This window comes from Littorina saxatilis, linkage group LG6 (assembly GCF_037325665.1).
Source record: "Littorina saxatilis isolate snail1 linkage group LG6, US_GU_Lsax_2.0, whole genome shotgun sequence".
NCBI lineage: Eukaryota > Metazoa > Mollusca > Gastropoda > Littorinimorpha > Littorinidae > Littorina > Littorina saxatilis.
In genome coordinates, this window is record NC_090250.1 from 56,597,574 (window position 1) to 56,610,299 (window position 12,726).

The following is a 12,726-nucleotide window of genomic DNA, read 5'->3' on the forward strand; positions in this document are numbered from 1 at the left end:
TGACTCCCCATCATTCATAAGACCATCCCACTACTTGGACACATCCTGAAAATCAACAACCTGGCTGATCTGTGCACAGTGTCATTTTTGTTTATGAATAATATGACTGACACTGATAAACTGACACTCATCTGCAAAATGAATTCATACAAAATTGCTAGCCTGCACCAGAAGCATCCAGACAGTCCATGTTTGGTGTGTGTCCACGTGGAGGCTGGCTTTAGTCTATCATGTCTATGTCAAGCCTGCACCAGAAGCATCCAGACAGTCCATGTTTGGTGTGTGTCCACGTGGAGGCTGGCTTTAGTCTATCATGTCTATGTCAAGCCTGCACCAGAAGCAGTCGGACAGTCCATGTTTGGTGTGTGTCCACGTGGAGGCTGGCTATACTCTATCAAGTCTATGTCAAGCCTGCACCAGAAGCATCCAGACAGTCCATGTTTGGTGTGTGTCCACGTGGAGGCTGGCTGTACTCTATCATGTCTATGTCAAGCCTGGGGAAAACTGACATCGTCAGACAAACACTTTCACAGAAAGGACGCATTTACATAGTCAACGTTAAACAACATAACATTCATGTTGTGATGCCTGACTCCAATTTACAGATGTGATCTTGTGGGGGTTTTTTTCAGGGAGTTTTTCAGAAGGTAGCATTTTTAAAACAGGAATATCCTCCTGAAGCAGTCAGAAACATCCAGAGTGAGGATCAAATTCCCTAGCTTTCCTTTCACCCCATGAACCAAACATCACAGAGAGCAGAGCAAAGTTGAGAAGGAAGTAGAGACTCGTACCAGCATTTTGTTCCTCCCTGGCGATGATGATGGCTGTCCGCGCTGCCTCGGGGAATTTCTTCAGCGCCATGTACAGTCTGAACAGGTACTTGGCATCCTAGTGCAACACAAAACATCAGTCAGGATAGTTCATAAGTTGCCCTGTATCAGGATTACCTCAGTGAACAGAAGTAGAAGAAAAGACCATGTTCATTTTTTCAGAGACTGACTTCTTAGAACTCAGTGAAAAAAGGAGCAGCACATCATTATGAATCCAGGGTGAAAAGTGTAGGCTGGGGAGAGTCACGGGTAGAGGTAGTGTTGGCACAAAAAGGCCACTTAGATGAGAATTGAATTGAACTTTATTTAACAAGGATTAAGATTTAAGGCTATGCCTTTTCTTACAATCTGTCCTTGGGACGCATAGACACACCATTATATAATTAAAAAATTAAAAATTAAAAAGTTAACCAACAAAAGGAGGATAAAGAGTTGAAGTTTTATTGGAGTTCTTGAAGGAAACTCAGACCCGTCTCTTGCAGAATGAAAGTGGTAGACCTTTGTAAATCTACCCCCAAGGCCACCTCCCTCTAAAGACATGGTTTTCTCAAAAATGTTTGGAGGATACCACTGTATAACCTTTTGATGCAAGTCATCGAACTACTAGATCACACCTCCTTCCTCCCCCCCCCCCCCCCCCCCTTCCCAACACACACACCGCCCTCCCGACACCCCGTTGCTTTTAAGGTTAACACTGACCTTTGGAGTTCCATCAATGTCGCCCATGAGGAACTCGACGAGCTGTGCGGTGAGAGCGTCATCGTTGGCGCGCCCCACGGTCTCGATGGCCAGCTCTATGGCCTGACCGTCCTCCGGGTTACACTTCAGGAAGTGCTTCATGGCCTGTGGCCAGAAAGTAGGACAGTATTTTGATTCTGTTTCAGAGAAATTCTAATTCCAAGACGAGAGTTAACAGTGAAAAGTGATCTGTTTTACAGCGATGAAAGCCTGTCAGCAAAGTAGGAGGGACACACACATGTGTGTTATATCACAACATGATGACATCACAGTGCTTCCACTCAAACAACTTATTGTTTTTATTTTTATTTTTGTCATTGTTGTAAAATAAGTGTGAATAGTTTTGTCAAGAATTTATTGATATTCTGTGGAGCAAGGAGTATAGTTCAAGGCAATCTCTTGTTTATGCAGAGTTTGGCTTTACTTTGTGAATCATACAGTGTTCTCTAGCGAACTTTACTTTGTGAATCATACAGTGTTCTCTAGTGAACTTTACTTTGTGAATCATACAGTGTTCTCTAGCGAACTTTACTTTGTGAATCATACAGTGTTCTCTAGCGAACTTTACTTTGTGAATCATACAGTGTTCTCTAGCGAACTTTACTTTGTGAATCATACAGTGTTCTCTAGTGAACTTTACTTTGTGAATCATACAGTGTTCTCTAGTGAACTTTACTTTGTGAATCATACAGTGTTCTCTAGTGAACTTTACTTTGTGAATCATACAGTGTTCTCTAGCGAACTTTACTTTGTGAATCATACAGTGTTCTCTAGCGAACTTTACTTTGTGAATCATACAGTGTTCTCTAGTGAACTTTACTTTGTGAATCATACAGTGTTCTCTAGTGAACTTTACTTTGTGAATCATACAGTGTTCTCTAGTGAACTTTACTTTGTGAATCATACAGTGTTCTCTAGCGAACTTTACTTTGTGAATCATACAGTGTTCTCTAGTGAACTTTACTTTGTGAATCATACAGTGTTCTCTAGCGAACTTTACTTTGTGAATCATACAGTGTTCTCTAGCGAACTTTACTTTGTGAATCATACAGTGTTCTCTAGTGAACTTTACTTTGTGAATCATACAGTGTTCTCTAGCGAACTTTACTTTGTGAATCATACAGTGTTCTCTAGTGAACTTTACTTTGTGAATCATACAGTGTTCTCTAGCGAACTTTACTTTGTGAATCATACAGTGTTCTCTAGCGAACTTTACTTTGTGAATCATACAGTGTTCTCTAGCGAAGATTGGGGAGGTGACAAAAGGAGAAGGGAAGATGAATGAGACTTGTCAACGCAAGCATTTAAAATAAACCACTTCTATTTCCAACACTAATAAAATCAAGACTCACCCGCACAAACTGTTCACTGAGCAGGAAGAACTTGCCGGCCATGAAGTGATTCTTCTCGTTCTCAAAGTGCACCGCTATACTCTGGTAGTCCTCTGGTGTCGCGTCAGACCCTGAATACACACAACAGTAACAGGATATACTTAGGTATAACCTAAAATTAATCCACACATTTACTGCAATATAAATCTTTAAAGTTCCATTCATAATGTTTACTTTACTTCATGATCCCAATGCTGTGAAGTTCGGGTCGCTTCCTCCCAGTGGAAAGCTAGCAGCAACAAGGGTCGCTTCCTCCCAGTGGAAAGCCAGCAGCAACAAGGGTGGCTTCCTCCCAGTGGAAACCCAGCAGCAACAAGGGTCGCTTCCTCCCAGTGGAAACCCAGCAGCAACAAGGGTCGCTTCCTCCCAGTGGAAACCCAGCAGCAACAAGGGTCGCTTCCTCCCAGTGGAAACCCAGCAGCAACAAGGGTCGCTTCCTCCCAGTGCAAAGCGATTCCTTCTGTCCATCTACAACCAGAGCTGGTCGACAGGCACTGTGCCTACGAGTTGGAAAGTCGCCCTTATAAGACCCATCCCGAAGAAAGGAAAGGATAAGCGTGACCCATCCAGCTATCGACCCATCAGCCTACTCAGTTGCGTTGGAAAGCTTCTGGAAAGGATCGTGAACAAGAGACTGTTGTCGCTTCTTGAGTCCAGATCTTTCCTTGCACCCACCCAAACAGGCTACCGGCAACATCGCAGCACCGAAGACCAGCTTGCCCTCTTGACGCAGGAGATTGAAGATGCCTTCCAAGAGAAAAAGAAGGTCCTGGCAGTGTTCTTTGATCTGTCCCGGGCCTTTGACACAGTCTGGAAGGAAGGGCTGCTACTGAAGCTTTTGCATGCGGGCGTCCATGGCAAGATGTTCAAGTGGCTGAGTGATTTCCTCTTCAACAGAACAGCAAGAGTGATGGTAGACGGGACGACCAGCAACCTCGTGAAGCTGAGAGAGGGTGTCCCACAAGGCGGAGTGATCTCCCCTACCCTCTTCCTCGTCTACATAAATGACATCACAACAACGGTGCCAAAACATGTCTCGAACACCCTGCATGCGGATGACTTTGCAGTCTGGTGTGCAGAAGAACACACCTCCACAGCAACACACCGTATCCAGAACACCATCAATAGCGTGTCCAGCTGGTCAGAACACTGGGCATTACAGCTGAACACTACCAAGACGGTCAGCACTCTCTTCTCACTCTCCACCTCCAAGGAAAAGGTCCTGCTGAAACTGAAAGACCAAGCAGTCCCACAGGTTGACACGCCAACGTTTCTGGGAGTCACCCTGGACACACGTCTGACGTGGAAGCCGCAGATTGAAGCGACAGAAGGAAGAGCGATGAAGAAGCTCTCGCTCATGAAGAAATTGGCAGGAACCCAGTGGGGCGCAAACTCTGGCATTCTGAAACAGGTCTACACAGGCGCTGTCAGACCGGTCATGGAATACGCCTCCTCAACATGGACCACTGCCTCCAAAACCAACAAAGGAAAGCTGGACAAAGTCCAGAACATGGGGCTAAGGATCATCCTCGGTGCCATAAAAAGTACACCCATCCAAGAAATGGAGAAAACAGCAGACCTGGAACCACTCGAGGACAGACGAGAGTACAAAGCTGTCCTCCAGGGAGAGAAGATGAAGAGACTGACCACTCACCCACTTCACCAAAACCTCAACAAGGGCACCAAGAACAGGCTGAAACGAAAGAGCCTCAAACATCAGGTCAAGGACCTCCAAACGGAGTATGCTGAAGCTCTGGAAGTTGACCCCAGCTGCTGTGAGACACTCGTCTCAGACGTCTGGGCCCCACGCAAGAGCTTCCATGAAGTCAGAACAGATGTACCAGGACTGACAGCAAAGGGCGAACAGTCACCACATGTCCAGAAGGCCCTCGCCATGGAGATGATTCAGGACCGCTACCCACATAGCACCTGGACTCACGTCTACACAGACGGCTCCTCAGAGAACGCCGTAAGGAATGGAGGCAGTGGCGTCTACATCCGTCGCCCAAACGGGACCACCACCTCCCTCTCCGTCCCAGCTGGTGACCTGAGCTCGAACTACAGGGCCGAGCTCCACGCCCTCATCACTGCAGCAGAGCACGCAGCAGGGGAAGACCGCAGTCGGCAAAACATCGTCCTCCTCACTGACTCCCTGTCCGCCCTCCAGTCCCTTCTGTTTGGCCCCACTGACCTCCCCACCAGGCAACTCGACAACTGCCTCAGCACCCTGTCTCAACACAACAAGGTGGTGCTCCAGTGGATACCGGCTCATGTCGGCATTGCCGGCAATGAAGAAGCGGACAGGCTGGCAAAAGGAGGTGCGAGACTTCCCCAACCACACAACTCCACCTCGTACAAAGAAGCCAAGACTCTTCTACAATGGAAGAAGAAAGAAAACTGGAAAAAGAGAAACGGAGACTACAACCCACAGGAAGACCCCATCAACAAACTAGACCGGAGAAGCCAAACCACCATTTTCCGTCTAAGGACAGGGCACTGTGGACTGAAGAAACACCTCAAGAGACTGGGCCTTGCGGATGACGCACACTGTGAATGTGGCTCGGAAGAGCAAACTCCGGAGCACATTCTCCAGAACTGCCCCCATCTAGAGACAATACGCCAGAAGTTCTGGCAAGAAGAGACCAGTGTTGGAGCCAAACTCTGGGGTCCTGCCGACGAACTGCGCAAGACTGCGGACTTCCTGGCAGCCACTGGTCTGAGGATCTAGCACGGCCACCAACATCGAACGCAGAAGAAGAAGAAGAAGAAGCTTCCTCCCAGTGGAAAGCTAGCAGCAACAAGGGTCGCTTCCTCCCAGTGGAAAGCTAGCAGCAACAAGGGTCGCTTCCTCCCAGTGGAAAGCCAGCAGCAACAAGGGTCGCTTCCTCCCAGTGGAAACCCAGCAGCAACAAGGGTCGCTTCCTCCCAGTGGAAACCCAGCAGCAACAAGGGTCGCTTCCTTCCAGTGGAAAGCTAGCAGCAACAAGGGTCGCTTCCTCCCAGTGGAAAGCCAGCAGCAACAAGGGTCGCTTCCTCCCACTGGACAGCTAGCAGCAACAAGGGTCGCTTCCTCCCAGTGGAAAGCTAGCAGCAACAAGGGTCGCTTCCTCCCAATGGAAAGCTAGCAACAACAAGGGTCGCTTCCTCCCAATGGAAAGCTAGCAGCAACAAGGGTCGCTTCCTCCCAATGGAAAGCTAGCAGCAACAAGGGTCGCTTCCTCCCAATGGAAAGCTAGCAACAACAAGGGTCGCTTCCTTCCAGTGGAAAGCTAGCAGCAACAAGGGTCGCTTCCTCCCAATGGAAAGCTAGCAACAACAAGGGTCGCTTCCTCCCAATGGAAAGCTAGCAACAACAAGGGTCGCTTCCTCCCAATGGAAAGCTAGCAGCAACAAGGGTCGCTTCCTTCCAGTGGAAAGCTAACAGCAACAAGGGTCGCTTCCTTCCAGTGGAAAGCTAACAGCAACAAGAGTCGCTTCCTTCCAGTGGAAAGCTAACAGCAACAAGAGTCGCTTCCTTCCAGTGGAAAGCTAACAGCAACAAGGGTCGCTTCCTTCCAGTGGAAAGCTAACAGCAACAAGGGTCGCTTCCTTCCAGTGGAAAGCTAGCAACAACAAGGGTCGCTTCCTCCCAATGGAAAGCTAGCAGCAACAAGGGTCGCTACCTCCCAATGGAAAGCTAGCAGCAACAAGGGTCGCTACCTCCCAGTGGAAAGCTAGCAGCAACAAGGGTCGCTTCCTTCCAGTGGAAAGCTAGCAGCAACAAGGGTCGCTTCCTCCCAATGGAAAGCTAGCAGCAACAAGGGTCGCTTCCTCCCAATGGAAAGCTAGCAGCAACAAGGGTCGCTACCTCCCAGTGGAAAGCTAGCAGCAACAAGGGTCGCTACCTCCCAATGGAAAGCTAGCAGCAACATGGGTCGCTACCTCCCAGTGGAAAGCTAGCAGCAACAAGGGTCGCTACCTCCCAATGGAAAGCTAGCAGCAACAAGGGTCGCTTCCTCCCAGTGGAAAGCTAGCAGCAACAAGGGTCGCTTCCTCCCAGTGGAAAGCTAGCAGCAACAAGGGTCGCTTCCTCCCAGTGGAAAGCTAGCAGCAACAAGGGTCGCATCCTCCCAGTGGAAAGCTAGCAGCAACAAGGGTCGCGCTACCCAGGCGTGTGCGTGTTTAGGTTTAATCAGCCACCTGCACTTATGGCAGTATGACCGAGGTCTTTTACGTGCCAGTGTGGTGACACAGGGGTGGAACATGGATAGCGTCTCTGAGTCTGCACATAAAGTTGACTCGTGTCCATCCCGGCCGGGATTTGAACCCGTGACCCTAGGATCACAAGTCCAGTGCTCTAACTGAGCTACCCGGCTCTACCCACTGAGCTACCCGGCTCTACCCACTGAGCTACCCGGCTCTACCCACTGAGCTACCCGGCTCTACCAACTGAGCTACCCGGCTCTACCCACTGAGCTACCCGGCTCTACCCACTGAGCTACCCGGTTTTACCCACTGAGCTACCCGGCTCTACCCACTGAGCTACCCGGCTCTACCAACTGAGCTACCCGGCTCTACCCATTGAGCTACCTGGCTCTACCCACTGAGCTACCCGGCTCTACCCACTGAGCTACCCGGCTCTACCCACTGAGCTACCCGGCTCTACCCACTGAGCTACCCGGCTCTACCCACTGAGCGACCCGGCTCTACCCACTGAGCGACCCGGCTCTACCCACTGAGCTACCTGGCCCCTAATAATACAGTTAAAATGCTTGTTTAAAGTTTTTACAAGCACTGACTGGATTGAATGAAAGTGACATCGCAGGTAGCACTGTAGCACATACCAATGGTGTCAGAGAAGATCTGCGTCTGGTCGTATTGGTTACAGAAAATAGACAAGGGGGGCTACATGTGTCCTTTTGTGAGGGTTGGAAGGGGGGGTGGGGAAAGGCTGACATTGCTGGTAGCAGTGTATCACGTACCAATGATGTCGGCATAGATCTCCATCTGGTTGTGGGTCTGTGCCAGCTGGAAGGCCTCGTCGTTGCAGTGCGACATCACCAGGAACTGGATGGCCGAGGCGTAGTCGTTCAGCTTCTGGAAGAACCTGCAAAACACAACAGGCACCTGACAGAGACAGGTAAACATCACAGGCACGCAACACAAACATAAATGGCAACTCTCCTAGAAGAAGAAAAACTTTGAGACCATTTCCACATAGTCCCCCGAAGGTGGAATCAGCCTAAAGAAGATGCATTCGCACTTCACAACAACTGGTTGTGTTACTACAAAATCAAATCAAATTAACTTTATTACGCCAAGCATGAGAAATTACAATGGTTGTGCATATAACAAAAAGACAGACGAAACACAACAACTAATAACTTATGAAAGTTTTATTGACTAAAAACCTCACTGCATACTATCACTCCTGCCGTTAAGATGTAAAAGATTCATATGCAAAAAATCACATTCAGTACAATAATAAGAAATGGCACTCACTTGGCGACCATTTTCGCCCCCTCCACAGATTTTGTCTCCTGCACGATGCGCACGGCCTCCTCGGGGTTCTGCAGGAAGTCCAGGTTGATGCGGATGACGTTGTCCCACTCCTTGGCCATCTTGTAGGCCTCTGCGGCCTCCTTGTAGCGCCCGTCGGCCTCCTTGGCCTTGGCGTACTGGGCGTGGATCTTGGGCGACGTGATCTTGGTCAGGAGGTCACCGACCTTGCCCCTGGTGGGAGGGAAAGCAAATGGTGAATATAAGCTATCGAGGATTCGGGCTGGTTGCTTATGGTGGTTATTTTTGGTTGCTGGGTGGTTATCTAAAATAAACACCCCTTCCAGTTTACAGATGGAAAGAAGCAGAGGGGGAAATAAATGTAATTATTCTGCATAGCACTGTCGTAGTTATGACCCTGTTGTAACAAAGTGCACGTAACCCTTGAGCCTCTGAAATATAAAAAAAATGTTGGTCATTCTGATGAAATAATGTTTGTAATTCACATGTGAAAAGCCCATGTTGACATCTGTAATATTTGATGTTACCCTCAACCCACTTTATTTCGCTTCTTCCTTTAAGAACAAAATTAATGTTCTCCTGGTGTTTTTCATGTATTCAATGACAAGATAAGATCAGCAAACTTAAGTCAGAGCGGAGATGGTACCACAATTACAAGATAAGATCAGCAAACTTAAGTCAGAGCGGAGATGGTACCACAATTACAAGATAAGATCAGCAAACTTCAGTCAGAGCGGAGATGGTACCACAATGACAAGATAAGATCAGCAAACTTAAGTCAGAGCGGAGATGGTACCACAATGACAAGATAAGATCAGCAAACTTCAGTCAGAGCGGAGATGGTACCACAATGACAAGATAAGATCAGCAAACTTCAGTCAGAGCGGAGATGGTACCACAATGACAAGATAAGATCAGCAAACTTCAGTCAGAGCGGAGATGGTACCACAATGACAAGATAAGATCAGCAAACTTAAGTCAGAGCGGAGATGGTACCACAATGACAAGATAAGATCAGCAAACTTCAGTCAGAGCGGAGATGGTACCACAATGACAAGATAAGATCAGCAAAGTCAGCATTTTGTAGACTGGTGCAGAGCGGAGATGGTACCACAGTGACAAGATAAGATCAGCAAATTTAAGTCAGCATTTTGTAGACTGGTGCAGAGCGGAGATGGTACCACATAACGTGGGTTACACTTTTTTTTACCCATTTTAATTGTTGTTGCAGCATTACACTAATTACACTATATGCACATTAAACACTGACCAGTTCTTGCCCCTGATGTAGACGGATGCGGCCTTGTCGTAGTACTGCCCTTGTTCGTACAGCGTGGCCGCCTCGGTCCATTGCTGAAAGAAGGAAATCACTCGTTTCACAACAGGAACGTCACACAATGTATCTTGTTCCTTTCAATAGATAGGCAAAGTCTTTCTGCAGGAAACTTTGGCACTGTGTTTTCGGTAAAAAGACTTTGCAAAGTTGAATGGAGGCTCAATTAAGGCCGACCTCAAATGTGTCTGCTCTTTGTTCTGGAACCGCTGTTTATAACCCCCTTTAACTCTCTTTAAATAAAACTGATGCCAATTACCCGCTGTTTATAACCCCTTTAACCCTCTTTAAATAAAACTGATGCCAATTACTCAGACAGATGGACAGACATAGACTGTCTACATTAATTTGAATTTTAGCGAACCCAATACAAGTTAACACTCACATCTCCAACGTTGTTACTGAGCGACAGCATATCTCAGCCTAGTCATCAGTTGATTAACTTGTCAAATAGCTTTTTAGCTTTCACACACACACACACCCCCCCCCCCCCACACACAAAAAAAAGGCAAGTCAACTGGTCCCGCTGTTTAAAAGGTTTAAAGCTACATAAGTACTTGAAGACCGATACTAATATTTTGACTGGTATACTAGTACAAAAGTCAGGTAGAAATCTACAAATAGAACCATTTACGATGAAAGGGTTAACACCAAACCTTCATGGTCTCCAAGATGGCCGCACACTCTTTTTTCAGGATCCTGCTGGGCATCTTCATGGCCATGGCAACACCCCTGTAACCACGGCAACTCAGTGTTAGCAAGCCTTCAACACCTCTACTTTAACACCTGCCCACATCTGGAACATTTACATCTTACGAGAGAGGGATCGAGTCCTATAGTAGAAGAACATTTACATCTTACAAGAGAGGGATCGAGTCCTATAGTAGAAGAACATTTACATCTTACCAGAGAGGGATCGAGTCCTATAGTAGAAGAAACTTTACATCTTACAAGAGAGGGATCGAGTCCTATAGTAGAAGAAACTTTACATCTTACAAGAGAGGGATCGAGTCCTATAGTAGAAGAACATTTACATCTTACGAGAGAGGGATCGAGTCCTATAGTAGAAGAACATTTACATCTTACAAGAGAGGGATCGAGTCCTATAGTAGAAGAACATTTACATCTTACCAGAGAGGGATCGAGTCCTATAGTAGAAGAACATTTACATCTTACAAGAGAGGGATCGAGTCCTATAGTAGAAGAACATTTACATCTTACGAGAGAGGGATCGAGTCCTGTAGTAGAAGAAACTTTACATCTTACAAGAGAGGGATCGAGTCCTATAGTAGAAGAACATTTACATCTTACAAGAGAGGGATCGAGTCCTATAGTAGAAGAACATTTACATCTTACAAGAGAGGGATCGAGTCCTATAGTAGAAGAACATTTACATCTTACCAGAGAGGGATCGAGTCCTATAGTAGAAGAACATTTACATCTTACGAGAGAGGGATCGAGTCCTATAGTAGAAGAACATTTACATCTTACGAGAGAGGGATCGAGTCCTATAGTAGAAGAACATTTACATCTTACCAGAGAGGGATCGAGTCCTATAGTAGAAGAACATTTACATCTTACGAGAGAGGGATCGAGTCCTGTAGTAGAAGAAACTTTACATCTTACGAGAGAGGGATCGAGTCCTATAGTAGAAGAACATTTACATCTTACAAGAGAGGGATCGAGTCCTATAGTAGAAGAACATTTACATCTTACCAGAGAGGGATCGAGTCCTATAGTAGAAGAACATTTACATCTTACGAGAGAGGGATCGAGTCCTGTAGTAGAAGAAACTTTACATCTTACGAGAGAGGGATCGAGTCCTATAGTAGAAGAACATTTACATCTTACAAGAGAGGGATCGAGTCCTATAGTAGAAGAACATTTACATCTTACGAGAGAGGGATCGAGTCCTATAGAAGAAGAAACTTTACTTTTACCTTTTTTTTAATTTAAAAAAAACACTTTAATAACAAATAACACCATGAAAAAATAGGCTGACAAAGTAAGGCCGTAAAAAGAGGGGGGGGGGGTAGTAGTCTTAAATCGAGAAGGGAGGGAGGTCATATAAAAGGGCTGTTCCACTGTCTCCATCCCTTGAGAGATGTGTGTGTGTGTTATTAAGAGAAGGGAGGGAGGTCATATAAAAGGGCTGTTCCACTGTCTCCATCCCTAGAGAGATGTGTGTGTGTGTGTTATTAAGAGAAGGGAGGGAGGTCATATAAAAGGGCTGTTCCACTGTCTCCATCCCTAGAGAGATGTGTGTGTGTGTGTGTTATTAAGAGAAGGGAGGGAGGTCATATAAAAGGGCTGTTCCACTGTCTCCATCCCTAGAGAGATGTGTGTGTGTGTTATTAAGAGCAGTCAAGATACAATTTCCATTCATAGTTTGCATTGCATGGACAATCAATAATATTACCCGCTATTACGAGTTAGTCGTGTGACAGAGAGTTTTCTTGCACACGAGACTGTAGATGTCTCACGACGGCGTAGCCAAAGTGAGACAGCAGCAGTCGAGTGTGCAAGAAAACTCTCTGTCACACGACTAACTCGTAATACCGATTATGTCTCACACCATAGGCATAGAAAGACAGAAATGAGTTTTTGGGGACGAAATAACAGGCACAAAACAAGACTGAAAAACACAATTGCCCTTTTACACATACCCTACACACGCATGCGCGCAGAAGATAGATTCAATGCATTTCGTGTCTTTTCTGGTTGAATGCATTCAACAAAGTATCAACCAACGTTTCTGATTCTTTCAATGAAAAAAGATAAACTTATTTTGAACCAAACAGCACATACCAACGAAAGCTAAACACACAAACACACACAAGCACTAACACAGATTGAATGCAAAGCGCGAACGAACTGACACGGAGGATTTTTGTAGGTCAGGTCGTGGGAAAGTCCACCCGAAATGTTCCACAGG

The 12,726-nt window shown here is 46.5% G+C and overlaps 1 protein-coding gene across 1 annotated transcript in view; it reads right to left on the minus strand.

Moving 5' to 3' along the window:
* Nucleotides 1-12,726, minus strand: part of LOC138969580 (WD repeat-containing protein 19-like) — an 85,070-nt gene that overhangs the window by 17,464 nt on the left and 54,880 nt on the right. Inside the window, exons 23-29 of the mRNA XM_070342434.1 lie at nt 10,448-10,523; nt 9,729-9,811; nt 8,441-8,671; nt 7,921-8,045; nt 2,921-3,030; nt 1,530-1,673; nt 792-888 (exon numbers count right to left, since the gene is read on the minus strand). Coding sequence (XP_070198535.1) covers nt 792-888; nt 1,530-1,673; nt 2,921-3,030; nt 7,921-8,045; nt 8,441-8,671; nt 9,729-9,811; nt 10,448-10,523 — 866 coding nt within the window. The remainder of the gene's footprint in view (nt 1-791; nt 889-1,529; nt 1,674-2,920; nt 3,031-7,920; nt 8,046-8,440; nt 8,672-9,728; nt 9,812-10,447; nt 10,524-12,726) is intronic.